The following is a 26,194-nucleotide window of genomic DNA, read 5'->3' on the forward strand; positions in this document are numbered from 1 at the left end:
AATCATGAAACCGCTGCACATTACGTCCTCTTCAATTAATGTAATAAAGACGTCCTCACCACCAGGGGGAGACAACGTGCAGAATAACTTTTGCAGAACACAACATGAACAAATATGAACAAATGGAAATGTCTTCAGAAAAGTTAATGCAATTTAACTAATATTCTGTCTGTTACTAAATGTTTTGTGCGATTGTAATGCACATGTGTAAATGATAAACTGATAAACCGAGGCAGAATACTGTTAAAATTGCACTTGTTTTTCTTAAGACAATTCAAAATGCTCATGTTGTTCAGATTTTTAAAGAAACTTTGTAGATGTAAACCTGATCAGAATAGAATTTTACTTTTTTCACTGTTACTATTTTACTGGTCCAGCCCACATGAGATCAGATTGGGCTGAATGTGGCCCCTGAACTACACTGAACAAAAATATAAATGCACGACTTTTGTTTTTGCTCCCATTTTTCATGAGCTGAACTCAAAGATCTAAAACTTTTTCTGTGTACACACAAGGTTTATTTCTCTCAAATATTGTTCACAAATCTGTCTAAATTTGTGTTAGTGAACACTTCTCCTTTGCTGAGATAATCCATCCACCTCACAGGTGTGGCATATCAAGATGCTGATTAGACAGCAGGATTATTGCACAGGTGTGCCTTAGGCTGGCCACAATAAAAGGCCACTCCAAAATGTGCAGTTTTATCACACAGCACAATACCACAGATGTCACAAGTTTTGACTGTGCAAGGAAAATGGTGGTCACACTAAATACTGACTGGTTTTCTGACCCCCCTGGACCACCCAATACAGTAAAACTGCACATTTTAGAGTGGCCTTTTATTGTGGCCAGCCTAAATCACACCTGTGCAATAATCCTGCTGTCTAATCAGCATCTTGATATGCCACACCTGTGAGGTGGATGGATTATCTCAGCAAAGGACAAAGGAGAAGTGCTCACTAACACAGATTTAGACAAATTTATGAACAATATTTGAGAGAAATAGGCCTTTTGTGTACATAGAAAAAGTTTTAGATCTTTCAGTTCAGCTCATGAAAAATGGGAGCAAAAACAAAAGTCGTGCATTTATATTTTTGTTCAGTGTAAAATGAGTTTGACACCCCTGGTATACAAGGTCTGTAAGGTCCACCTCTGCATGAACAGTGAGTGTATATCTTCTTATTCTTTGTCTTATAATACATGATTAAAACTGTTTTAAGAATGACTAAAACTAAGACTAAATAAAATGCGATTATTCTCATATTACATCTATGTGTCTAATTATTCTTATATCATCACCTTCCTAAAATAATTTTGACAAGAATGACTTTTTTTGCCTGAACAATCAAATATGCAATTTCTCATTAATTGTTTTTTTTTTTTTTTTTTCTGGAAAAATCTGAAAAAAAAAAAGGCAAAAGGCAATTATTTTAGAAAGGTGACAATATCATTATAGATGCTTAACCCTTTAATTCCTGATGTGTCTGTGTTGAGTGTTCTGAATGTATGATTTATTTCAAATATTCATAAAAATTAAACTGTTTGCTCAATAGGAAAACTCAGATGTTGAAAGTATGTTTCAGTTCTGTTTCATGCTAGCAAAAGTGATGTTATGTGACGTTATGTACAGATCCTACCTACAATCCCCCCGGTCCGACAGATTGACCACATACAAGTGACAGAGCTGATTTCATGTGCTGTTTTTTTTTTTTTTATGATTGTACTGGTGTTTCACTGTTCTCTTTTCTCTTTATTGATTTATCTTGTCTCTTAGCTGTCTTAATTCTCTCTTTTTAATTAATGTCCTGTAATATATTGCTTTTTTTTAGGGTGGCTATTGTCATCAGGCCGGGAACTACAGCAGGATACTAGTCATGTTGGCTAAAGCTGCCCTTTTTACTGTTATTGATACAGTTAATTAAATGGGATTTTCCACGATATGATAAACTAAACTAAACTGATGTTTCTACACTGTAAGCCCGGAAGCTGTGTTTACTAAAATGCTTTAATTACAATGTACTTAAATGTTTGAAGTTTTTTGACATTACTGTAAAATCTTAAGTATATTCTACTAATTTGTAGACATAGTTGAAAGTACGAAAAAGTTTAAGTTGAATGGATTTAAATCACTAAGTTTTTGTCATGACCACACCTTTTTATCTGTGCATTGCATTGTGGGTATTGGGCATGTTGTTGAAAATGTGTTATTTTTCTGTGCAGGGGTTCAGCGGGGTTGTGGCGTTAATGTTAATTTGGACTTAATGTGTGTATGGCAGTGTTTACTGGCCTTTTTGTGTTTGTTTTTGTATTTTTGTAGAGCTGCACCGTGAGTCAGAGCCATAGGACGAACAATAGCTTTCCTGTTCATCCAAGGTTGGTTTTATTCAATGTAAGTCTCAATGCTTTGCCAAATTAAAAGCATTTTTTGTACTGGCAAATATATTGAGCTAATGTCCACCCACACTACAATATATAAAACTGAATAACTATACAAAGCACTTCTTATTGCAAAAGACTTTAAGTTAAATCAACTTGGAATTGAGTAAAGTAAACTGATGATGTTAAGTCTAATGATTATATAAAGCACAGGTGTCAAACATGCGGCCCGGGGGCCAAATCCGGCCCGCCAACGAGTCCAGTCCAGCCTTTGGGATGAATTTGTGAAATGGAAAAATTACACTAAGACATTAACAATCCTTTAAGTTCAGGTTCTACATTCAGACCAATTCAATCTCAAGTGGGCAGGATTCAGTAAAATACTATCATAATAACATAGAAATAATGACAACTCCAAATTTTTCTGTCTGTAAATGTAAATATTTTCATGTATTTACACAAAAACAAAGTATAATTTTGCAAAAAAAATGTGAATAACCTGAACAAATATGAACAACCTGAAATGCCTTAAGAGTTTTTTTTTTGTTTGTTTGTTTTTTTTTCTAATTTTAACAGTATTCTGTCTGTTACTAAATGTTTTATGTGTTTGTAGATCCACTGTGATCTGTAAGTTATAATGTACATGTAGAAATGATAAACTGAGGCAGAATATTGTTAAAATTACACGTATTTTTTTTTAGTTTGTTCATGTTATTCACATCTTTTAAAAGGATCGTTTGTAGACCTTTTCATAATGTAAATTTACTTTGTTCACTCTAAAACAGAGAAAAGTTTGGAGTTGACATTATTTCTATATTATTATGTTATTATTTTATTGGTTCGGCCCACTGCAGATCAAATTTAGCTGAATGTGGCCCCTGAACTTGTCATGTCTGCTCCCAGACTGTGTCTGTCTTTTATGTTTTGTCTGTCATTTCCTGTTTTATTTTGTTAAGTTTCCCTCTTGTGTCATGTCTGGTGTCTTTACTTCCCCTCCTTGATTGTTTCACCTGCTCCTGATTACCTGACTCCTCCCTGATTATCTCCACCTGTGTCCAATTGTCTTCCCACCCTCTTGTGTATTTAAACCCTGTGTTTTCCCCTGTTTCTTTGCCAGTTTGTGTTCTACCTTTGTGTGCTCACTTACCAGCGTTTTTGGATACCTGTCAGTCTGTCTGCCCGTTCTTGACCCGTTTTGCCTTCCGACCACCGATCCTGCCTGTTCCTTGTCTGCCTGCTCGTCTGGTTCTGACCTGGTTCGTACTTCGACTTCTGATTCTGCCTATTCCCTGACTACCTCAGCCTCCAACGTGTTACCTTGTGTATCGACCCTCGCCTGGACCCTGACCATGAGTAGCCTTTCCCTCATGTCCCGTTGCCTCCTGAATTGCCCTCCTGTGTATGACCTGGCTTGTTTTTTGACTATCCTCTGTTTTGCCCTAGTCGGGGTGTTGACGGGAATCCTCCGGCTCGGCCGTGCTGACCATCCATATTCCCCGTTCACAGCCCGGACGAAGAGTCCAGAATCACACGCCTTCACAGACGTATTAACTATTTTGTGCTGTGTTTTTACTACTGTGATTGTGTTTAATAAACACTCTCAATTGGTCATCTGCATTCTGGTCTTGCATTTGGGTTCAGCCTTTGTACTAGTCCCATTACAGTACAAACTGGCCAATAAGATGAACCCAGCAGACCTAGACCAGGTCCGGGTGGCAGTTCGGTCCCAGGGGCAACGCTTAGGGGAACATGAACAGATTTTGCACTCCCTAATGGATAAGATGACTCAGCTGTCCGTTCAGTTTTCCCAGTATTCTGGTAACCAGGCTTCTGCTCCGGTCCCGCCAGTCGAGAATATTAACTCTGTCTCACCCGTTAAAACCTTGGAGGAACCCAACATCCCACCTCCATCTAAGTACACAGGTAACCCTGATACTTGCCGTAATTTTTGTACACAACTCCAGCTCATTTTTGATTCCCAGCCCCGCCGTTTTGCTAATGAGTTAGCTAAGGTTGCATATATTGCTAGCCTGTTGGAAGGCCCTCCTTTAAGCCTGTTCAACGCAGCCTATGAACAAGGGTCTCCCATCACTCAGTCAGCCTCGGGTTTGATGGCTGAGCTAAAAAGGATATATGACCATCCTATCCGTGGACCACAGGCCGGTCAAAGACTCATGAGGCTGAGGCAGGGAGATCGCCCCATTAGGCAGTATATCAGTGAGTTTCGTTCTCTAGCAGCAGAATCTGAATGGAACGAGAAGTCTTTGATCTCTGCGTTCCAGAGCGGTCTCAACCGCACCGTTGGTCGTGAGATGGCGCTCCGGCAGGAACTCCATTCACTGGATGATGTCATCGAGGCTGCTATTTGGGTTACTGACCAGTCGGTGTTTTGGCAGCCAGAACCATCATGGAACCGCCAGCCCTCCGTGAGTAAGCCCCACTCAGAACCCCCTCACCCAGTACCTGAGTCCAGCGGGGGTTCGAAAGTGGAACCGATGCAAGTGGGTCGGACTCGTCTGTCGGCAGAGGAACGTCAACGCCGTCTGGTGGCTGGTCTGTGCCTATACTGTGGTCAGGAGGGGCACCGAGTCAGCAACTGCCCAGTGAAACCTAGAACGATGGCAGGTGAGGACTCTCTTTTGAGCAGAACGTTCTGTGTGTCCAGCGCCTCTCGTGTTCAGCCCTTGGTCTGTGTATGCTCTAGTTCTGTGTCTCTGCAGCTTCCAGTCCTGATAGACTCCGGGTCAGACGCTAATCTGATGGATGAAGAATTAGCTAAGCAGCTCCACCTCAGTCTGCTCCCGGTTCTGAAGCCCCTGGAGGCGAGGGCTTTAGACAATCACATTATCTGTAGAGTTACTCAACGGACTCAACCAGTTACTGTCCGGTTCAAAGATGGTCACTCTGAGGAAATCAGTTTTCATGTTTATCGTTCTGACTCTCACCCTCTTATATTAGGTCACCCCTGGCTATCTTTCCATAACCCCTGTATTAACTGGCAAACGGGGGAGGTCCAAGCTTGGGGAGAGGGGTGTGGTTCCTGTTGTGAGGGGGTCCGGAATCCTGATCCTCCGTCCAAGCCAGTTCAGGTCACTGTGGCACCTGTCATCTCTCCGGAGGAGCAGGAGACGGTGTTCCCTGCTCTTAGTAAGGTACCCGAGTGTTATCACGACCTTAAGGAGGTATTTAATAAGTCACGCGCTACTGCGCTACCCCCTCACAGACCGTATGACTGTGCTATTGATTTGCGTCCTGGTACCTGCCCCCCTAAGGGGAGGCTGTATTCTCTGTCTGGCCCAGAGACGGCCGCAATGAAAAAGTATATTGATGAGTCCCTGGCGGCCGGCCTGATTCGTCCATCCTCATCTCCAGCTGGGGCAGGGTTTTTCTTCGTCGACAAGAAGGATAAGACGCTACGCCCCTGTATTGACTATCGTGGCCTTAATGACATTACCATCCGTAATAGATATCCATTACCCCTCATGTCTTCAGCATTCGAACTATTACACGGGGCCAAAGTATTCACCAAGTTAGACCTCCGTAACGCATATCACTTGGTGAGAATCAGAGAAGGGGACGAGTGGAAGACTGCCTTTAACACCCCAAGTGGACACTATGAGTACTTAGTGATGCCGTTTGGTCTCACTAACGCCCCCGCTGTTTTCCAAGCTTTAGTCAATGACGTGTTACGTGACATGCTCAATGTTTTTGTATTTGTGTATCTGGATGATATTCTTATTTTTTCCCCGGATGAGGAGTCACATGTCCAGCATGTCCGCCAGGTGCTCCAAAGACTTCTCCAAAACCAACTGTTTGTAAAAGCTGAGAAGTGTGAGTTTCACCGCCCGTCTGTTTCCTTTCTGGGTTTTATCATCGCAGAGGGGAGTGTCCAGATGGACCCAGACAAGGTCAGTGCTGTCAGGGATTGGCCCACGCCCACCAGTCGTAAGGATGTCCAGAGATTCCTTGGATTCGCTAACTTCTACAGGAAGTTCATTAGGGGGTTCAGCAGTGTGGCTGCCCCTTTGCATGCTCTAACCTCTCCCAAGTCTGTTTTCAGATGGAACCCCGAAGCAGACGCAGCGTTTGTGAAGCTGAAAAGGGCGTTCACCTCGGCCCCCATTCTGTCGGTTCCGGATCCAGCTCGTCAGTTCGTCGTGGAGGTGGACGCCTCTGATCTGGGGGTCGGGGCAGTCATTTCCCAACGCTCTCCAAAGGATAACAGGCTTCACCCGTGCGCTTTCCTCTCCAGGAGACTGTCCAAAGCGGAAAGTAACTATGACATCGGCAACAGGGAGTTGCTAGCCATCAAGGTGGCCCTGGAGGAATGGCGCCACTGGCTGGAGGGAACCGAAATACCATTCATGATCTGGACGGATCACAAGAACCTAGAGTATCTGCGGTCTGCAAAGAGACTCAACTCCCGTCAGGCCAGGTGGGCTCTGTTCTTCACACGATTCAATTTCTCACTGTCTTATCGGCCTGGTTCCAAAAATGTGAAACCTGACGCTCTGTCCAGACTCTTTATGCCCGTCAATTCAGATTCTGAACCAGGACCTATCCTCCCTGAGAACTGTGTGGTGGGGGCGGTGCAGTGGGAGATTGAAAAGTCTGTTATTAATGCATTACGTGATTGTGACATCCCGGCTGGCGTTCCGCCAGACCGCCTGTTTGTTCCTGATCACCTCCGCCCACAGGTCATCCACTGGGCTCACACATCCAGGCTGACATGTCACCCGGGAGTCCAGCGGACTGCGTTCGTTATTAAACAGCGCTTCTGGTGGCCCGCTTTGGAGAAAGAAGTGGCGGAGTATGTCGCTGCCTGTCCTGTCTGTGCTGCGTGTAAGACCTCCAATAAACCTCCGGTTGGTCAATTACACCCTCTACCTGTTCCCAGTAGACCCTGGTCTAATGTGTCACTAGACTTTGTGACGGGGCTGCCCCCGTCAGATGGAAATACCACTGTGTTGACCATTGTAGACCGTTTTTCCAAGATGGCTCACTTTGTCCCACTACCTAAGGTCCCCTCTGCTAAGGAGACAGCAGAGGCCATGTTATATCATGTCTGTCGATTACATGGTTTTCCCAGAGACATTGTTTCGGACAGAGGTCCTCAGTTTGTTGCACGTTTTTGGCGTGCTTTTTGTTCCCTTATTGGGGCGTCTGTTAGTCTGTCCTCGGGCTATCACCCACAGTCCAATGGTCAGACGGAGCGGCTCAATCAGGTGCTGGAGGCCGGTCTTAGAGTTTTGGCCTCTCACAACCCTGCTTCATGGAGCCGCCAGCTGATCTGGGTCGAATACGCCCACAATTCGCTACCCTGTGCTTCTTCTGGTCTGTCTCCTTTTCATGTAGTTTGTGGTTATCAGCCTCCTCTGTTCCCGGCCCTAGAGAAGGATGTCAGCGTCCCCTCAGCTCTGGCCTTGATAAGGAGATGCAAAAGGACCTGGATTCGCGCCAGACAAGCTCTGTTGAAGGCCTCGGGGGTCTACAAGGCAGCTGCGGACCGGCACAGGACTCCAGCCCCGGTCTACCAGCGCGACCAACGTGTGTGGCTGTCAACCCGTCATCTTCCCTTGAGGGTGGAGAGCCGCAAATTGGCACCCAGGTTCGTGGGCCCATTTCCTATCTCAAAAATTATTAATCCTGTCTCTGTTCGCCTGAAGCTACCTAGGACCATGAGGATACACCCAACCTTCCACGTGAGTCAAGTTAAACCGGCTAAGGAGAGCCGGTTAGTCCCTCCCACCCAGCCACCACCGCCACCCCGGATCATTGATGGAGGCCCAGCCTACACTGTTCGCCGGCTCCTAGCGGCCCGTCGCCGGGGAAGAGGATTTCAATACTTGGTGGATTGGGAAGGATACGGCCCTGAAGAGCGTTCCTGGGTGCCCGCCTCTTACATCCTGGACCCGGACCTGATCCGGGACTTCCATCACCGCCACCCGGAGGTTCCTGGGCCGTCCGGTGCCGTCCCCTAGAGGGGGGGGTACTGTCATGTCTGCTCCCAGACTGTGTCTGTCTTTTCTGTTTTCTCTGTCATTTCCTGTTTTATTTTGTTAAGTTTCCCTCTTGTGTCATGTCTGGTGTCTTTACTTCCCCTCCTTGATTGTTTCACCTGCTCCTGATTACCTGACTCCTCCCTGATTATCTCCACCTGTGTCCAATTGTCTTCCCACCCTCTTGTGTATTTAAACCCTGTGTTTTCCCCTGTTTCTTTGCCAGTTTGTGTTCTACCTTTGTGTGCTCACTTACCAGCGTTTTTGGATACCTGTCAGTCTGTCTGCCCGTTCTTGACCCGTTTTGCCTTCCGACCACCGATCCTGCCTGTTCCTTGTCTGCCTGCTCGTCTGGTTCTGACCTGGTTCGTACTTCGACTTCTGATTCTGCCTATTCCCTGACTACCTCAGCCTCCAACGTGTTACCTTGTGTATCGACCCTCGCCTGGACCCTGACCGTGAGTAGCCTTTCCCTCATGTCCCGTTGCCTCCTGAATTGCCCTCCTGTGTATGACCTGGCTTGTTTTTTGACTATCCTCTGTTTTGCCCTAGTCGGGGTGTTGACGGGAATCCTCCGGCTCGGCCGTGCTGACCATCCATATTCCCCGTTCACAGCCCGGACGAAGAGTCCAGAATCACACGCCTTCACAGACGTATTAACTATTTTGTGCTGTGTTTTTACTACTGTGATTGTGTTTAATAAACACTCTCAATTGGTCATCTGCATTCTGGTCTTGCATTTGGGTTCAGCCTTTGTACTAGTCCCATTACAGAACTAAAATGACTTTGACACCCCTGATATAAAGCAATTGACACTGCAACAAATTTTAAGTTAAATTAACTTGACATTTAGTTTGTTGTCCTTAAAATAGCAATTCTATTCAAATCAAGCATTTAAGTTTAACCCTTTCATGCACGAATTATGAGAACCTTAGTAAAAAAAAAATTTCCTGAGTGTTTTTATTCCTCTTTAGGCATGAAAAAAACAATGCGATTGAAAATTTTCCTCTGAAAAATAAATAAAAATAAAAAAATAAATAAAATAAAAAATATTTTAAAAATACATTAAAAAAATAATAAAAAAATAAAAAAAAAATTCTTATGAACCTATTTTTCATGAAGTTGCAAAAATGTCCACTCACCTGGACACCACACATATAATTTTTGATGCACAGAAACATGTATTTACTGATAAATTGTGTGAAAACTATGGGGAGGGCTTGTGATTCTGGGGTTTTATGCTCAGGAGAGATCTACATGATGTTACCAATTCATGTCAGAAAAGATATGTAATGTCTTAAAACATTAATAAAGATATGTGTAAAAAAAAAAAAAAACAATGAAAAGAACAAAAAAATCCATGAATATACCAGAGAACAACTGTAGAATAGCTGTCCACTGTAGTGACCAGTATGCATGAAAGGGTTAATACACTCAAGTTTTCATTTGTCATTACTTAAATTTTTTAAGGCGACGAGTTAGCTCAGATTTTTTAAGTAAAGTCAACTTATCCGGTCTTACAGTGTACAGGGTGGGGAAGCAAAATTTACAATGAACATTTAGTTGTTTTTTCTCAGGAGGCACTACGTCAATTGTTTTGAAACCAAACATATATTGATGTCATAATCATACCTAACACTATTATCCATACCTTTTCAGAAACTTTTGCCCATATGAGTAATCAGGAAAGCAAACGTCAAAGAGTGTGTGATTTGCTGAATGCACTCGTCACACCAAAGGAGATTTCAAAACTAGTTGGAGTGTCCATAAAGACTGTTTATAATGGAAAGAAGAGAATGACTATGAGCAAAACTATTACGAGAAAGTCTGGAAGATACTATTAAAGAAGAATGGGAGAAGTTGTCACCTGAATATCTGAGGAACACTTGCGCAAGTTTCAGGAAGCGTGTGAAGGCAGTTATTGAGAAAGAAGGAGGACACATAGAACTAGAAGCACTCGGAGAGCGCAGACCTCCGCCAAGGCTGATCAGTGGCCCCCCCCGTGGGCCCCCCCACGCCAAGGAGGTTATGTTTTTGCCAGGGTTTGTTTGTCTGTCTGTCTGTTTGTCTGTCCGTTAGTGTGCAACATAACTCAAAAAGTTATGGACAGATTTTGATGAAATTTTCTGGTCTGTGCCCCCCCCCCCCCCCCCCGTGGGCCCCCCCACCCCCGATCACCACCAAAATTTAATCATTTCTTCCTTATCCCATTTCCCATTTCCCACTCTGAAAATTTCATCAAAATCTGTCCATAACTTTTTGAGTTATGTTGCACACTAACGGACAGACAAACAAACTAGAAGCACTCGGAGAGCACAGACCTCCGCCAAGGCTGATCAGTGGCCCCCCCCCCGTGGGCCCCCCACGCCAAGGAGGTTATGTTTTTGCCAGGGTTTGTTTGTTTGTCTGTCTGTCTGTTTGTCTGTCCGTTAGTGTGCAACGTAACTCAAAAAGTTATGGACAGATTTGGATGAAATTTTCAGGGTTTGTTGGAAATGGGCCCCCCCACCCCCGATCACCACCAAAATTTAATTATTTCTTCCTTATCCCATTTCCAACAAACCCTGAAAATTTCATCAAAATCTGTCCACAACTTTTTGAGTTATGTTGCACACTAACGGACAGACAAACAAACAAACAAACCCTGGCAAAAACATAACCTCCTTGGCGGAGGTAATAAAAACATTTTCTATTTTGTCAATTTTCTTGTGGCAAATAAATTCTCATGACTTTCAATAAACTAATTGGTCATACACTGTCTTTCAATCTCTGCCTCAAAATGTTGTAAATTTTGCTTCCCCACCCTGTACAGTACACTGAACTAACTTCATCGAACCCCTTCTAAATGCTTAAATACTGTACAAGACTGTCTGTTCTTTATCCTCCGACCATGTGTGTCACGACTCGGGCTGAAACTCTCTTTGTGAATCATGTTTTTTATGGGGTGTTTTAATAGTTGCTTCTGCTAGGACATTTTCCTGGAGCAAAACTGTTATGATAAGTCTGACATTTAGCTGCACAGCGGGCACAGCGTTGGTAACTTAGACTTCTCTTTTTTGAGTCCCAGAGTGTGAAAGCGTGCGTAAATGCACATGATCGCCGCAGGGCCCACCCAGGAAGTGACCCCACCCCGAAGCCATGTACAGAATTCCCCCTATCCTGAAGTGAAGGGGAGAGCGGGCGCTGCACAGCCACGGCCCATAGCCTCCCCATCTGCCCCCTCTCAAAAGACCTCATTGTTCCCTGCAGTCTGAAGCCGGAGAGTGAGCTAAAGAGAGTTATGAAGCTGTGCCGGTGGGGCAGAGATGGGGTGGTGGGCTCTGGGCCGCTGCCTAAAACCACAAGGAAGAAGAAGGAGCCAGACACAGAGCATCTCTGTGCGACTCACAGCCTCCTGTTGGAGCCCTGCCTCAGCTTAACAGCGCCCTATGAAAAACTCAACAACATGACATAAAAAATACACCTAACTGTCAGAGGGCTCAACTGACTTAACGGTTTTGGGCCATATGGTCGTCCATATTTGGTGCTGTTTGCCTGCGCTCTGAAAAGGGGCTGTTTTTTTTTTTTTTTTTTGCAGCGTTCCTCGAACAGGCCAATCAGAGCGGGCATCCGGCCGCTGCCCCTGAGCAAACTGCTTATGTGTATGATGCATTTGGAAATAAGTGTCATGAGGTTTTTAACTGTCATAAGGATTACAGTGACGCTTAAGAATGTGGGGAGCTTTACGTGTTGCCGTGGAAACCGAGGTTATAATAGTTTTGGATTTTTCATTATAGTTTAGTTTTATTTAGTTTTGACTTTTTTTTTTCTCTAATTCAGTTAGTTTTAATTAGTTTTTCGAGCAGGTTTGCTAGTTTTTATTAGTTGTCATTTTTTTCTGAATGCTTAGTTTTAGTTTAGTTTTAGTATTAATTTTAGTTTTGTCGTATCTTTTATCTTTTCTGCTAAACTAATTTTCTTTCAGGTTCCACATTCAGCCCAATTTTTTTTTTTTTTTCTTTTTATCAATGCCATGAAATGTGAATACAATCAGAAGTCTTTATGCATAATACTGTACAGGTAGCACTTTTAGAGTAGTTTCTTTAGCAATTGTCTCTTAGAGTGTATATACTAACCTTTTTGTCAACCTGGTACTAACCCACTTTTGTGTTGTGTGTAAGCTGCTGAATACTTGAATTTCCCCCCAGGGATCAATAAAGTATCTATCTATCTATCTATCTATCTATCTATCTATCTATCTATCTATCTATCTATCTATCTATCTATCTATCTATCTATCTATCTATCTATCTATCTATCTATCTATCTATCTATCTATCTATCTATCTATCTATCTATCTATCTATCTATCTATCTATCTATCTATCTATTTGATCTCCAGTGGGCCGGACCGGTAAAATAATAGCATAATAACCTATAAATATTGACAACTCCAAATTTTTGTCTTTGTTTTAGTGCAAAAAAACCCAATTAAATTATGAAAATACTTACTTTTCTAAACTATCCAAACAAAAAAAAGATGTGAATAACTGGAAAAACTGAAATTTCTTAAGAAAAATAAGTACAATTTTAACAATATTATGCCCCAACTTATCATGTATACATGTGCATTTGGAAATAAGTGTTATGAGGTTTTTAACTGTCACAAGGATTACAGTGATGCTGAAGAATGTGGGGAGCTTTACGTGTTGCCGTGGAAACCGAGGTTATAATAGTTTTGGATTTTTCATTATAGTTTAGTTTTATTTAGTTTTGACTTTTTTTTTCTCTAATTCAGTTAGTTTTAATTAGTTTTTCGAGCAGGTTTGCTAGTTTTTATTAGTTGTCATTTTTTTCTGAATGCTTAGTTTTAGTTTAGTTTTAGTATTAATTTTAGTTTTGTCGTATCTTTTATCTTTTCTGCCAAACTAATTTTCTTGCAGGTTCCCTATTCAGCCCAATTTGATCTCAAATGGACTGGACCAGTAAAATAATAGCATAATAAATAATGACAACTCCAAATTTTTGTCTTTGTTTTTGTGCAAAAAAACCCAATTAAATTATGAAAATACTTACTTTTATAAACTATCCAAACAAAAAAAGATGTGAATACCTGGAAAAACTGAAATTTCTTAAGAAAAATAAGTGCAATTTTAACAATGTTATGTCCCAACTTATCATGTATACATGTGCATTTGGAAATAAGTGTCATGAGGTTTTTCACTGTCAACAAGGATTAAGAATATGTGGAGCTTTACGTGTTGCCATGGAAACAAAGGTTATAATAGTTTTGGATTTTTCATTATAGTTTAGACTTTTTTTTCTCTAATTCAGTTAGTTTTAATGAGTTTTTAGAGCAGGTTTGCGAGTTTTTGTTCATTTTAATTTTTTTCTAAATGCCAACGAGAAAGGCAGAAGAAACGTCTTTCAAGTGAGTGGCACATTAGTCGCTTTTCCATTGGACATCTGCGCAAAACTTTACCGATATTTACTAAATGTCGAAAAAACAGAAGTGCGTAACATCTGTTTTTCCATTAAATCACAAATGCAATGATTTGTTTATTTATTATCGCAAAATGACATGAGAAGTCATTCCATAAATATGGCGACGAACGTAAATATGGTGTTGATTTACAGATATATTCATTATTATTATATATTACCCCTCTATCTCGTACTAAATTAAAAAAAAAAAGATTGGGTTTCCTGCAAGGCTGTAATAGTTTTGGATTTTTCATTATAGTTTAGTTTTATTTAGTTTTGTCTCTTTTTCTCTAATTCAGTTCGTTTTAATTAGTTTTTAGAGCAGGTTTGCGAGTTTTTATTCATTTTTTCATTTTTTCTAAATGCTTAACGAGAAAGGCAGAAGAAATGTCTTTCAAGTGAGTGGCACATTAGTTGCTTTTCCATTGGACATCTGCGCAAAACTTTACCGATATTTACTAAATGTCGAAAAAACAGAAGTGCGTAATATCGATTTTTCCATTAAATCACAAATGCAATGATTTGTTTATTTATTATTGCAAAATGACACGAGAAGTCATTCCATAAATATGGCGACGAACATAAATATGGTGTTGAAATTATCTATTCTGATAGGAATTGGAGACGACAATCGACAAATACTAGCGAAAACGACACGGATATGAAACAAAAAAGAGAGCTTGAAAGCCAACACTGGAGGAGAGAGTCTTTGTGGTGTGTTTTCAGTTTTTTATTGAAACAGTATGAACAAAACACTGCAATTAAATGAAAGGTTCAAACAAAGTCCGATGGCACAAATTAAAGACCTAGAGGGGATAATATGAAGCGAAGCAGAATCCGAATATCTCATATTATTTATCGCGCGATATTTATCTTTCATGTTATTTGCACTACTTCTCATGTTATTTGCACGACTTAAATCAAGGGTTTAAAACTCATTTTCTTTCAGGTTCCACATTCAGGCCGATTTGATCTCCAGTGGGCCGGACCGGTAAAATAATAGCATAATAACCTATAAATAATGACAACTCCAAATTTTTGTTTTTGTTTTAGTGCAAAAAACCCCAATTAAATTATGAAAATACTTAAGTTTATAAACTATCCAAATAAAAAAAGATGTGAATAACTGGAAAAACTGAAATTTCTTAAGAAAAATAAGTACAATTTTAACAATATTATGCGTCAAATTACCATGTATACATGTGCATTTGGAAATAAGTATCAGGAGGTTTTTTTAACTCTCACAAGGATTACAGTGACGCTTAAGAATTATGGGGAGCTTTACATGTTGCCATGGAAGCCAAGGTTATAATAGTTTTGGATTTTTCATTATAGTTTAGTTTTATTTAGTTTCAACTTTTTTTTTTCTCTAATTCAGTTAGTTTTAATTAGTTTTTAGAGCAGGTTTGCTCGTTTTTATTAGTTGTCATTTTTTTCTAAATGCTTAGTTTTAGTTTAGTTTTAGCATTAATTTTAGTTTTGTCGTATCTTTTATCCTTTCTATCAAACTCATTTTCTTTCAGGTTCCACATTCAGGCCGATTTGGTCTCCAGTGGGCTGGACCGGTAAAATAATAGCATAATAACCTATAAATAATGACAACTCCAAATTTTTGTTTGTGTTTTAGTGCAAAAAAAAAACAATTAAATTATGAAAATACTTATGTTTATAAACTATCCAAATTTAAAAAAAGATGTGAATAACTGGAAAAACTGAAATTTCTTAGGAAAAATAAGTACAATTTTAACAATATTATGCGTCAAATTACCATGTATACATGTGCATTTGGAAATAAGTATCATTAGGCTTTTAACTGTCAACAAGGATTACAGTGACGCTTAAGAATGTGTTGCCGTGGAAACTATCTAATCTAATTGATAGGAATTGGAGACGACAATCGACAAATACTAGCGAAAACGACGCGGATACGAAACAAAAAAGAGAGCTTTAAAGCCAACACTGGAGAAGAGAGTCTTTGTGGTGTGTTTTCAGTTTTTTATTGAAACAGTATGAACAAAACACTGCAATTAAATAAAAGGTTCAAACAAACTCCGATGGCACAAATTAAAGACCTAGAGGTGATAATATGAAGCGAAGCAGAATCCGAATATCTCATATTATTTATCCCACGATATTTATCTTTCATGTTATTTGCACTACTTAAATCAAGGGTCTCAGACTCATTGTCTTTCAGGTTCCACATTCAGCCCGATTTGATCTCAAGAGGGCTGGACCAGTAAAATAATAGCATAATAACCTATAAATAATGACAACTCCAAATTTTTGTTTTTGTTTTAGTGCAAAAAACCCCAATTAAATTATGAAAATACTTAAGTTTATAAACTATCCAAATAAAAAAAGATGTGAATAACTGGAAAAACTGAAATTTCGTAAGAAAAATAAGTGCAATTTTAACAGTGTTATGCCTCAACTTATCATGTATACATGTGCATTTGGAAATTAGTGTCATGACGTTTTTAACTGTCAACAAGGATTAAGAATGTGTGGAGCTTTACGTGTTACCATGGAAACCATCTAATCTAATTGATAGGAATCGGAGACGACAATCGACAAATACTAGCGAAAACGACACGGATACGAAACAAAAAAGAGAGCTTTAAAGCCAACACTGGAGAAGAGAGTCTTTGTGGTGTGTTTTCAGTTTTTTATTGAAACAGTATGAACAAAACACCGCAATTAAATAAAAGGTTCAAACAAACTCCGATGGCACAAATTAAAGACCTAGAGGTGATAATATGAAGCGAAGCAGAAGGGAGGAAACAAACACATGTCGTTGCAAACATCTTGCAGTGTCTAAAGCCTTTTTCATTAAAAATTACATCACTCATTCAGTGCACGTATTAAACGAGTTTATAAAGCAAGCAAGAGCTAAGCTGAGACTTAATTATTTGTACACCCATTTATGCACGCTTACAATTGCAAAAAAATAACTAAAACAGGGCATTACTGCCTAACACTGTGCACTAAAACTAAGTGCAGCTATAAATGTCATTCCTGTGCACATAATCTGGGGTGAGCTCAATTTAAGGACTGGTTCTGGTAATCTAACTGTTACTGAAGTACTATGAATACATCGCCGAGACAATGATTCCTCTATGTGTGCTAACAACCGCCGGCTGTTCTGTTTGTAAGCCTTAACAAGGAACACACTTTGGCAAAAAAAAAAAAAAAAAGATTTATCAAAGCGGTTCATTTTTGGAATGGGTGTCAGTTAAACGTTACAGTCAACTCACATTAATAATGCACTTCAAAAGTTAAAATCCTCTTATAACTACCTAGAGAATACCAGAGACAGTGGCACAAACCCTTCTGCTAAATTTCACAGATATGTATTAGGTTTTTATACGTCAGTGTTAAAGTGGGCAGAATGTCACGTTACTCTTGCAAATGAGGTTGCCTTTTTTTTTTTTTTTTTCGCCGTCAGCCAATCGCTGACCCTCAGAGCTCAAAGGGGGGGGGGGGGGGGGGGGGGGGGGGGGTCAGGTTGTTATGTCAGAACAACTTCGGCACATGGCGGCTTCATACAGCTGACCAACATATCAGTGTGTTTACGAGATGAGGGATCGTGGGAGCATGAGAAATGTCTTAAATGGTGCTCAGGGGTATCCTCAAGTTGAAGTTTGGTTAGCCAGTAAGAAAGTCTACGCCAACTGTATTGTATGTACTGCGTCATCCGTGATACGCTAACATGCTAACATATGAGAAAGTCATTAGCTGTGTGTACAATGTCGTCCCCTTGCGTTGTATATACATCCTGTGGAATTTGGAACAGACTCTCCTGGTTTTCTTTCCTTCTCACAACCTTGTTTTGTGTTTGTAAAAAAAAAAAATCCTGCTGCTTTTTTTTTTAAGTATTTTCGTTCAACGTCGCCAACTTCAACACAAATCTAAGTCAGTCGAGGTAAGTATCACTTTAAAAAGCCAGAGGTCGATCCTCTACGCGTCTTCTTTTTTTTAACAAAATCCAATGAAAAGCCCTGAAATTCTTTGTGACATCCTGCTGTCACCTCGTTTTTTTGTTCGCTCCGAGTACTTTTTTCGGGAGCGGAGGGAAGAAAGACGAAGGGAGGGGAGGGGAGGGGTCGCAAAGAGGGGTAGTGAGGGTGGGTTTTTTTTTGCTCATGTACCCCCTCTTGTCTCACATGCATACATACAGTACATAAAATAACATACACACAACTCCCCCCCACACATCCCCCCCTCTTGTACTTTTTTTTTTTTTTTTGGCAACAGTCCACAGTCCTGGTTAGATGAGTTTAGTTCTGGTACGGCGCTTGCTTTAATGATGGGAAATGACGTCACAGTTCAGTAGTTCAGAATTTCCAGAACTTCTTTTCCTGCTGCTTCACTGCCTTTTTCCTCAAGGGCTGTGGGAAAAAAAAAAAAAAAAAGAGACAGAGAGGGAACAAGTGAGATGACGTAATCGCTGATGCTCGGACCGACTTATCACCACTGGTTCAGGGACTCAGCCTGCATGTCCATGTGGGCCCCAGAAGGCTGACATTTGGGCTGCGTATAAGGGTCCTAAGTGGGTTTGTTTTCCGTGGTGGCCCCACATGTGTTTGTCCATATAAGAATCTGAATCAGAGATGAGAATATCTCATATTATTTATCCCACAATATGTATCTTTCATGTCATTTGCACGACTTAAATCAAGGGTCTCAAACTCATTTTCTTTCAGGTTCCACATTCAGCCCGATTTGATCTCAAGTGGGCCGGACCGGTAAAATAATAGCATAATATAATAATATCTTAGTTTGCAATACTTTTAATTTTTTAACGAAAATAACTGTGTGTAACTGTGTTGTTGTTTTACTGATATTTACTGTTGTTTTACTGATATTTCTTGTTTTACTGATATTTGTTGTTTTACTGATATTTACTGTTGTTTTTACTGATATTTGTTGTTGTTTTACTGATATTTGTTGTTGTTTTACTGATATTTACTGTTGTTTTTACTGATATTTGTTGTTGTTTTACTGATATTTGTTGTTGTTTTACTGATATTTACTGTTGTTTTTACTGATATTTCTTGTTGTGTTACTGATATTTGCTGTTGTTTTACTGATATTTCTTGTTGTGTTACTGATATTTGCTGTTGTTTTACTGATATTTCTTGTTGTTTTACTGATATTTGTTGTTGTTTTACTGTTATTTGTTGTTGTTTTACTGTTATTTGTTGTTGTTTCACTGATATTTCTTGTTGTTTTACTGATATTTCTTGTTGTTTTACTGATATTTGCTGTGTTTTACTGACATTTGTTGTTTTACTGATATTTACTGTTGTTTTTACTGATATTTGTTGTTGTTTTACTGATATTTGTTGTTGTTTTACTGATATTTGTTGTTGTTTTACTGATATTTACTGTTGTTTTTACTGATATTTCTTGTTGTGTTACTGATATTTGCTGTTGTTTTACTGATATTTCTTGTTGTTTTACTGATATTTGTTGCTGTTTTACTGATATTTCTTGTTGCTTTACTGATATTTACTGTTGTTTTTACTGATATTTCTTGTTGTTTAACTGATATTTGTTGTTGTTTTACTGATATTTACTGTTGTTTTACTGACATTTCTTGTTGTTTTACTGATATTTCTTGTTGTTTTACTGACATTTCTTGTTGTTTTACTGATATTTCTTGTTGTTTTACTGACATTTGTTGTTGTTTTACTGATATTTCTTGTTGTTTTACTGACATTTGTTGTTGTTTCACTGATATTTGCTGTTGTTTTACTGACATTTCTTGTTGTTTTACTGACATTTCTTGTTGTTTTACTGATATTTGTTGTTGTTTTACTGATATTTCTTGTTGTTTTACTGACATTTGTTGTTGTTTTACTGATATTTCTTGTTGTTTTACTGACATTTGTTGTTGTTTCACTGATATTTGCTGTTGTTTTACTGATATTTGTTGTCTGTCTGTAAATCCTTGCACTGAACCTGAGAGCTCTACCTCAGTTTCGTTTTTTTCGATTTTCTGATATGAGCAATCACATGTGGGGTCACCATGGAAACTGTGGACAAACCCTCTCAGGATCCTTATATCCAGCCCAAATGTAACCCTTCTGAGGCCAACATGGACATGCTGGCTGGGGAAATAAGGGTAGAAAAAGCAAAACAGCAGAGAAAAAAAAGGTGATTTTGAACGTTTGGGGTCAAGAAGTTGCATAAATACAATAATATGACAGGTTATTAGGAACAAATTAAGGGAGGGAACTTTTTTTTTTCCACCTAATTCATAGTAAATTCATGTTATTTGGGGTGTACTTAACATCAGATTAGATCTCAAAGATACCATAAGGGTGAATTAGGCTTTTTAAAACATGGATAATCAGCTCTTGTGCCTTTTTTTCTGAACCACAGCTCCCCTGGTTCATAGCGAGGATCGAGATAAAACCGGTTTACGTGATGACCATCGCCCGCTTAGACACTGAGTCAATAAACAAGCTCATTTTCCAGGCGAAAAATAGAGCGATTTGTCAACATAAAGACCCGGTTTCTGCTTTAACCCATGGGAGCGTGTCAGCAAAAAAGAGCCACAGCTGGAAAACAGTGTCAGTAGATCGAGGTTAAAGTCGATTAACTAGGAGAAGAATCAAAGTGTGAAATTTACAGAAACCATAACGCTGTCTTTTTTCGCAGGTTTTTTGTTCTTGGCAGCCCTGTGACGACAAAAAAAACATCCTCCATTAGTGAAACATGCAGCTCATCCACAGATGTGACAGTATCCTCAGAGGGGAAGGCGTGGCCGGCGGGAACGCTGTCAGTTGGACGGGACCTCCATTACTGTCACGAGGGAAGGTCGGCGCTCAAATATGTTCGACACCAGGGACCAATTATGGCGTGAATACTTCGCAGATTGTGTTGGGCATGAGAGGTCATCTTATCACACAAACACATAAACACACACACTTCGCTGCTTCTGTTTTATCATGCACCAGTCACTTTCGCTGCATATTACACCCGAGAAGCGATGACTCAGTATAAAATGTTGTTGCAAGCGTCTGCAGCCTCATCAGCTCATGCTCTGGGTGTGTTTGCAGACGTGGAACGCATGGAAATACTTGTGCTTTATTTGATTATTTACATTTTGTGCAACTTTCTACTTCTTCTGCACTGCATCTGAGGCAAATATTGTACTTTTTGTTCCAAAACATTTGTGGGACAGCTTTCATTACTTTTCAGATTGCAGTTTTCTATCTTCTTCCTGTCGAGTTTAACCCTTTACAGGGGTCATATTTTTGTTAAACCCACTTTTATTAGGCTTTGGTTCATTTATTTGTGTATTTGGACCCTAATAGTTCATACAGTTTGAATTTGAACCCTCCAGGTGCTTATCTTGTCTTATCTTATTTTATCTTATCTTATCTTGTCTTATTTTATCTCATCTTATCTTGTCTTATTTTATCTTATCTTGTCTTATTTTATCTTATCTTGTCTTATTTTATCTTACTTTATCTTATCTGATCTTTTTTTGTCTTATCTTATCTTGTCTTATTTTATCTTATCTTGTCTTGTCTCTTCTTGTTTTGTCTTATCTTGTCTTATTTTATCTTATCTTGTCTTATCTTGTCTTATTTTATCTTGTCTTATTTTATCTTATCTTATCTTATCTTATTTTATCTTGTCTTATTTTATCTTATCTTGTCTTATTTTATCTTGTCTTATTTTATCTTATCTTATCTTGTCTTGTCTTATTTTATCTTATTTTATCTTATCTTATCTTGTCTTATCTTATTTTGTCTTATCTTATTTTATCCTTTCTTGTCTTATCTTGTCTTATTTTATCTTATCTTCTCTTGTCTTATTTTATCTTATCTTATTTTATCTTATCTTGTCTTACCTTATTTTGTCTTATCTTATTTTATCTTATCTTGTCTTATCTTGCCTTATTTTATCTTGTCTTGTCTCTTCTTGTTTTGTCTTATCTTGTCTTGCCTTGTCTTATCTTATCTTGTCTTACTTTATCTTATCTTGTCTTATCTTGTCTTTCCTTATTTTGTCTTATCTTATTTTATCTTATCTTTTCTTGTCTCTTCTTGTTTTGTCTTATCTTGTCTTGCCTTGTCTTATCTTATCTTGTCTTATTTTATCTTATCTTGTCTTTCCTTATTTTGTCTTATCTTATTTTATCTTATCTTGTCTTGTCTTTTCTTGTCTTATCTTATCTTGTCTTGTCTTGTCTCTTCTTGTTTTGTCTTATCTTGTCTTGTCTTATTTTCTTTTATCTTATCTTATTTTATCTTATCTTGTCTTATTTTATCTTATCATATTTTATCTTATCTTGTCTTATCTTATGTTGTCTTATCTTATTTTGTCTTATCTTGTCTTGTCTTATCTTATCTTGTCTTATTTTGTCTTATCTTGTCTCTTCTTGTTTTGTCTTATCTTGTCTTGCCTTGTCTTATCTTATGTTATCTAATCTTATCTTATCTCTTCTCATCTCATCGTCTGCAGCCTCATCAGCTCATGCTCTGGGTGTGTTTGCAGACGTGGAACGCATGCAAATACTTGTGCTTTATTTGATTATTTACATTTTATGCAACTTTCTACTTCGACTGCACTGCATCTGAGGCAAATATTGCATTTTTTACTCCAAAACATTTGTCTGACAGCTTTCATTACTTTTCAGATTGCAGTTTTCTACCTTCTTCCTGTTGAGTTTAACCCCTTAAAGCACAGGTGTCAAACATGCGGCCCAGGGGCCAAATCCGGCCCACCAAAGGGTCCAGTCTGGTCCTTGGGATGAATTTGTGAAATGCAAAAATTACACTAAGACATTAACAATCCTTTAAGTTCAGGTTCCACATTCAGACCAATTCAATCTCAAGTGGGCAGGACCAGTAAAATATGATCATAATAACATATAAATAATGACAACTCCAAATTTTTCGTTTTGTAAATGTAAATATTTTCATGTATTTTCACTAAAACAAAGTATAATTTTGCAAAAAAAATTGAATAATCTGAACAAATATGAACAACCTGAAATGTCTTAAGAGAAGTTAGTGCAATTTTAACAAGATTCTGCCTGTTATGAAATGTTTTGTGTATTTTTTACATTACAATGTACATGTGTAAATGATAAACTGAGGCAGAATATTGTTAAAATTACTCTTATTTTTTCAGTTTGTTCATGTTAGTCACATTGTTTTAAAGGATAGTTTGATGTAAATGTTTTCATAATGTAAATTAACTTTTTTTGCTCTTAAATGTAGAAAAAAGTTTGGAGTTGACATTATTTCTATATTATTATGTTATTATTTGACTGGTTTGGCCCACTGCAGATCTAATTTAACTGAATGTGGCCCCTGAACTAAAATGAGTTTGACACCCCTGCCTTAAAGGCATCATATTTTGCTAAACCCACTTTTATTAGTCTTTGGTTCATTTATTTGTGTATTTGCAGACCCTAATACAGTCGTGGAAAAAAAATTATTAGACCATCAAAAGTCATCAAAAACGATGGTTATGCAATCCAGTACTAACTCCTGTGTGTATCATGTGACTAAAACAGACAGAAAAGAAAGCATGGAATGCCTAAAAGCACTGTTTTTGTCAGTACAATGCCATAGATATTGTAGTGATTTTGGTTATTATCAAGAAAACCATGGAAAATGGATAGATATCAGCTCTGAAATTTAGTCATTTTAATTTTGTTTTTTAATTTTATTTATTTCTCTCTAAAACAGTTCCTGTCCACAACAACACCGAGGATCACATCACAGGCCTCACACTTCCACGGTGTTTCACTTTTCTGTCCTTTTTGTATAAATCCTGTTACTGAAAAAATTCTTAGACCATCAGAAGACATAAAAAACAATGGTTATGCAATCCACTACTAACTCTTGTGTGTATCATGTGACTAAAACAGACAGAAAAGAAAACACAGAATGCCTAAAAGCACTGTTTTTGTCAGTACAATGCCATAGATATTGATGTAGGAACTGAAGTGATTTTGGTTATTATCAAAAAAAACATGGAAAATGGATAGATATCAGCTCTGAAATTAAACTACTATGAGCTATTTTTGTTATCATCATATTTGTCCAAACAAATGTACCTTTAGTTGTACCAGGCATTAAAATGAACAAGAAATTGAAGAAAACAAGGGTGTGGTCTAATAATTTTCTCCATGACTTTCATTTTCCAGCTAAACTTCCAACTAAAATCACTAAAATCCACGTTTTCTTTTCTGTCTGTTTTAGTCACATGATGCACACAGGAGTTAGTACTGGATTGCATAACCATTGTTTTTGATGACTTTTGATGGTCTAATATTTTTTTCTGCAACTGTATTTATATTCACAGTGTTGAGTAGCACAAAAACAGCGCAAAACTTACGTGTATGTGAACTTACAAAATATGCAAGTGTGAATATGTGGACATATATATATATATATATATATATATATATATATATATATATATATATATATATATATATATATATGTATATATATATATATACTGGGGATGTAACTTTATGAAAATTTCATGTTACGGTTATTGTGACCAGAATTATCACAGTTGTCATTATTATCACGATATTATTGAATTGTATTATTATTGTGCTCAAAATGTTCAAAAAGTACTAATACACACACTAAAATAATTTAACCAAATTGTATTTTGAAAAATAAACAAAAAACAAATACAATAATTGGCACAATGTACCTTCTGTTGCAGAAACATTCAAATATTAACCCTTAGTGGTCTGAGCCTATTTTGTCGGTTTTTCAGTCCTTTTGATTTTGCCTTTATATACTATATAAACAAATGTTTATTATACCCATGTTTGGGATCTGTTTTTTTCAGCACAACTTCATCTATATCATCTGCCTATTTTTTTTTTTCACTTTAACCTACTATGAAAACATAAAAGGCCAGAAAATACAAAAAAAAAAAAAAAAAATCCAATTTGAAAAATGTATATAATTTATTGCATAAATAACACACAGATACTTAACGAACCTTTTCAAAGACTTTAAAAGTGAATATTGGTCCCAAATTTTAGGTATACACAATTAAAATTGTAATAAATTAAAGGGTTTTTTCACCTAAAAGTGCGGTAATCAAACACGGTTATCATGATAATTAGAATTTAAACAGTAATACTAACCGTCTGCAATTTTACCGCGGTTTATCGTTATACCGGTAATCGTTACATCCCTAATATATACATGTATGTATGTGTCCGTACATATATTTGAAGGGGGTTTATATATTTTTGTATGTAAGTATATTAGGACTGGCTGTATATAAACTTAATGAAGGTCCAGTACTCGAGGTGGGTGGGGTGGGGGGTCAGTTGGATAGGAACTGGATGCGACACTTTCATGTTCATGTATGTTTCTTGTTATACATTTGAAAATTGAAAATAAAAAAGACCTTGATAAAAAAAAAAAAAAGAGGTGAATTTGCAAAAATAGTCTAAAATGGGATAAACCATGTTTGTGATGGACGTGTTTCTTTACGAGTTGAGAAATCTGTCCTTATCTTAAGCCAGGGGGGTCAAACTCATTTTAATTCAGGGGCCACATACAGCCTAATATGATATAAAGTGGGCCGTACCAGTAAAATAATGTAAATAATAGAATAAGAACTTCGAAATAATATCAACTCCAAAGTTTTCTCTATGTTTTTGAGTGAAAAAAGTAAAATTCCGTAATTAAAATGTTTACATCTACGAACCGTACTTGAACATAACAGGAACAAATATGAACAACCTGAAAATTATTAAGAAAAATGAGTGTAATGTTAACAATATTACACCTTAGTTTATCATTTATACATATGCATCCCAACTTACAGATCACAGTGGATTTACAAATACACAAAACATTTTATAATAGGCAGAATATTGTTAAAATACTACATTCTTGTTCATATTTTTTGTGAAAAGCCAGTCTGTAAATGTAAACATTTTTGTGTAATTTTACTTTTTTGACACTAAAACAAAAAGAAAACAATGGCTTTTTTTCATTATTTATAGGTTATTATGATAGTATTTTACTGGTCGGACCCACTTTAGATTGAACATCCTTGAATGTTAATATCTTCAGTGTAATTTTTACATTTCACAAATTCATCCAAAGGGCCAGACTGGACCCTTTGGCGGGCCAGATTTCGTCCTCGGGCCGCATGTTTGACACCTGTGTCTTAAGCTAAAAAACAACCCTCCATTTGCTGGAAAACATAAGCTGAAGTTCGTTAAAGCTGACTTTTTACAGATATGCGTTCCTCTCAAAACAGCGATGCTGCAAACACATAATGATCTTATAGAATACGATGCAATGATGGAGATTTAACCACTTTAAATGCCTCCAAAT

At 38.1% G+C, this 26,194-nt stretch overlaps 1 protein-coding gene across 3 annotated transcripts in view; it reads right to left on the bottom strand.

Moving 5' to 3' along the window:
* Positions 1–17,321: 17,321 nt before the first annotated feature.
* The window catches only part of LOC115422869 (translation initiation factor IF-2-like), a 38,135-nt gene continuing 29,262 nt past the window's right edge, over positions 17,322–26,194 (bottom strand). For 2 of the 3 annotated variants that reach the window (XM_030139474.1, XM_030139473.1), the window contains exons 4-5: positions 20,476–20,524; positions 17,324–18,226 (exon numbers count right to left, since the gene is read on the bottom strand). In XM_030139474.1, coding sequence (XP_029995334.1) covers positions 18,173–18,226; positions 20,476–20,524 — 103 coding nt within the window. In that variant the 3' untranslated portion in view covers positions 17,324–18,172. Of the gene's footprint in view, positions 18,227–20,475; positions 20,525–26,194 lie in introns of all 3 variants that reach the window. The other variant, XM_030139475.1, reaches the window with a different exon arrangement.

This window comes from Sphaeramia orbicularis, chromosome 7, assembly GCF_902148855.1.
Source record: "Sphaeramia orbicularis chromosome 7, fSphaOr1.1, whole genome shotgun sequence".
Lineage (NCBI taxonomy): Eukaryota > Metazoa > Chordata > Actinopteri > Kurtiformes > Apogonidae > Sphaeramia > Sphaeramia orbicularis.